This window comes from Lipotes vexillifer, unplaced genomic scaffold (genome assembly GCF_000442215.2).
Source record: "Lipotes vexillifer unplaced genomic scaffold, Lipotes_vexillifer_v1.1 scaffold1191, whole genome shotgun sequence".
Lineage (NCBI taxonomy): Eukaryota > Metazoa > Chordata > Mammalia > Artiodactyla > Lipotidae > Lipotes > Lipotes vexillifer.
The window spans coordinates 266,815-270,323 of record NW_006799014.1 but is presented as its reverse complement, the minus strand read 5'-3'; the positions used below and the strand labels follow the sequence as shown (position 1 = coordinate 270,323).

The 3,509-nt window shown below is 46.1% G+C and overlaps 1 protein-coding gene across 1 annotated transcript in view; it reads left to right on the top strand.

The window, feature by feature from the left end:
• The first annotated feature begins 736 nt into the window (after nt 1-736).
• PPAT (phosphoribosyl pyrophosphate amidotransferase) overlaps nt 737-3,509 on the top strand; it is a 36,199-nt gene continuing 33,426 nt past the window's right edge. Inside the window, exon 1 of the mRNA XM_007471268.1 lies at nt 737-995. Within this exon, the coding sequence (XP_007471330.1) occupies nt 868-995 (128 nt within the window). The 5' untranslated portion in view covers nt 737-867. The remainder of the gene's footprint in view (nt 996-3,509) is intronic.

The following is a 3,509-nucleotide window of genomic DNA, read 5'->3' as shown; positions in this document are numbered from 1 at the left end:
GGTCTGGAAGCAGCGGCAGCTCTAGGAAGAGAGGCAGGACTCTGGAAAAGAGGAGCGATCAGAGAGGCTCACGGGGCGCGGAAGGGAGGCACGACCCACAGACACGCCCCCGCCGGGGCCACGTAACCCAGAGTGCCCCCTCGCGGTCTCTTCGAGCACCATCGCGGTGACGGACCCTCGAGGGTCTCTGCGGATCGAGAGGAACTGGGACACCGGGAGCTAGCGCCTCCCGCAAGGCTTCCCGCCGCGCAGGCGCAGCGACGCGGACCGTGCCCCGCCCTGCGCGGGCGCAGTTCCAGGAAAGAGGAAAAGTGGCGCGCACTGGCGGCCCCTCCCCACCCTACAGCAGCTCGCTGACTTGGCCCCCTCCTCGGCAGCGAGAGTGGCTCAGATTGGAGCATACCAAGTAGTGACGGCCTGGGGGAAAGCATGTGGGGAGGGACATACAAAATTTACATCCTCTAGGACAGAAATGACGTTAACCCCGCTAGTCTCATCATCTCAGTCTTGGGTGTTGGAAAATAACGGAGATTTCCACGTGCAGAAAAATGTACTTCCCCCGGGGCTCTGGTGGAGAGCTAGCTCCACCCCGACAGGGCCTTTGACTCCGCCCCTCAGCCGCGGAGCCTCTCCCTCCGTCCTCGCTCATTGGTGGGCTTGTAGGGGCGGGATAGGGTGGCGGTGGGCGAGCTAATCACTCTCACTTAGGGAAAGCACGCGCCGCCGCAGTAGCGAGGGTCAAGCCGCTGGTTAGGAAGCGGCTGCAGCTGGCCCGAGCTTCTGAGGCTTACAGGCCAAACGAACAACTGGTTGGTGCTTAGACCCCTGCCGCAGCGGCGGGTCCCTCCACGTGCTTTCGGCGGCGACATGGAGCTGGAGGAGTGGGGGATCCGAGAGGAATGTGGCGTGTTCGGATGCATCGCCTCAGGAGAGTGGCCCACGCAGCTAGATGTGCCGCATGTGATCACTCTGGGACTCGTGGGGCTGCAGCACCGGTGAGCGACTGGGTGAGGGGTGGGGATGGCGGCGCGTATGCTTCTCCATCTGCCCGAGCCGCTTCCCGTGGCTGGAGTTGACGATCTCGCGGGCGCTTGAGGACCGGAGGCCGGATCTCTCTCTTACCTGGATGGGTACCTGCCTGTGGCGTCCACCGATTGCCAAGGAGTGCGCGGGGGCTACCTTGCCTCCCTGGATTTCAGCCTGTCCCCCGCAACTCTTCATGCTCTTTAGGGGCTCTCCCCTCTCTTCCGGTGTCGTGCACCCCTCCTTGGTCTGGCCAGTTTATAAGGCTCCGATTCGCTTGCCCAGTGGGGGTTCTTTCTTGACTGCTTGCGGGTTTTAATCTCCCAGAGACTGGAGCTGTTCTTGTGATAGGTTTGTGTGGCATGACTGCTGGTCCAGGACCTACAATACACCTTGAGGTTTCGCGCGGAGCCTGCAGCCACCACAAGCTTTTGTTTGCAAGGGCAGAGCTACTGGGCAGATTGTGTATTTGAACGTAGGCATAGCTGTGGGAACTTAGGGATTCAAACCCGGGGAAGCTGAATTAGCTTGGTATTCAAAAGGAACTACCGGTTCTAGATCTCATCTGAATTAACAGAAAATAACCCAACTGCAGGGAAGAGTGCATCTTCAAAAAATTCATTGGTAAACGTTTTAGATAACGAATGAAAAGGTTGGTAGTAAGGAAATGCCAAAATAACTCCCCTCTTTAAAAGAGGGAGAGGAAAGTAGTTCCTGACAAGATACACATTGACTTTGAAAAACTGATAGATCCTTTGAGTTAAAAAATAACTGCTTCTGTGATCTTTCCATTTCCTACTAACTGAACTAACTGGAAGTTGATATAAACAATTTCCTTAAGAAATATAAACCTAAGTTTGGCATTATCACTGAAAGTATTACAGTTTCCATAAGGCAATACCTCAGCAACAACTTCTAGAACAGTTAAGGAACTCGGCAATAATGCTTATGGGCAGTACGGGAGCAATATGTATAAATGTATTACAAATGATTAGCTTTCCCTCACCAAACTTAAATTAGAAGTAGTCTCTTTGCTTTTTTCAGGGTCCTGAATACTTGAGTTTGAGTTTCACATCTTGTGTACTCCCTGTTTACTAAGAGCTGAGAGTAACTTAGAATCTGGGATGAATCAAAAAGAATATTTCTAGTTTGACTTACTCTAATCTTGGATAATTGTGGGTTAACCATAATAGAAATCTTATTTTAAAATACATTTACATTATTGAGAGGATTATATATAATCCAAGGAAAAAATAAAAGCTATTCGTATGGTAGTCCAGAGCAACATTAGTTTATAACATTCTTCGGAGAAGTTATTGTGGATATTCTGTCATGGGAAGAGGTATAAAAAACAAGGGATCTTTAGAATTGCCTGGTGGTCTGTGAGAAAGAAATGAACTGACCTTGAATTTTTTTTTTAACTATTTATTTTTTAGCTAAAATAACTCAGAAAGTTCATCCCAAGATCTCCTCTTTAAATGTGTGTGTAAAGAAGAGGGGGGTGATTTTTTTTTAAATGAATAACTTCATTCCTAACTACATGCACTTTCCTGCAGTGACTTTTAAGTGAAAGAATTATGAGATTAGATAATACAAGGTAAGGGCAATAAAAATGTGATTACTACATGATGATAGAGAAAATTAAATGGATTCTATCAGGCTGCTTATTTGATGGAGCAAGTATTTGTTAAACTGTAGTATTGAAAATTGACCTTGTGATATTTTCAACAACAGTGGCAAAAAAAAACAGTAGCTTCTGGGGAAGAAAGATGTTAATGGAAAACTATTTAAATTTTCCTTGTGTAGGCATAGAATCATTAAGGTTCATTGAGAGGGCTGGTTCTTGCCCATAATCCTATCCAATCCAAAATTTTAAATTAGCAAAAGTCCTCACCCTTTAGGGAAACTGATTCTAAGAATATGAAACTTCTTTATGCCTAGAAGATAAAATCTTCTGCTTCTCTAAGCTCGTAAGTAGGGGTCGAAGGTTAAGAAATAATGTTTTTAATGGAATGGTTAAACAACAAGGTCTTACTGTATAGCACAGGGAACTATGTTCCATATCCTGTGGTACCAATAATGGAAAAGAATATGAAAAAGAATGTATGTATATGTATAACTGAATCACTTTGCTGTACAGCAGAAGTTAACCCAACATTGTAAATCAACTATACTTCAATAAAAAACTAACAAAAAATGTTTTTATATGGCATTGAATCAAGGAATGTCAAAATTAGAAGCCTAGATAGGTTGTTATAGTTTAATATAGAGTTAGTTATATACAGTGTACACTGGCAAGTGGTGGTTGCAGAAGGCTCTATCTACCTCCTCACCCTCCTCCACTCAATGGCTAGTTTTAAAACAACAGCAACAAGATTCAATTGATTTTTTTTCCCCCATTTTTTTTTTTTTTTTTTTTTTTTTTTGCGTTACGCGGGCCTCTCACTGCTGTGGCCTCTCCCGTCGCGGAGCACAGGCTCCGGACG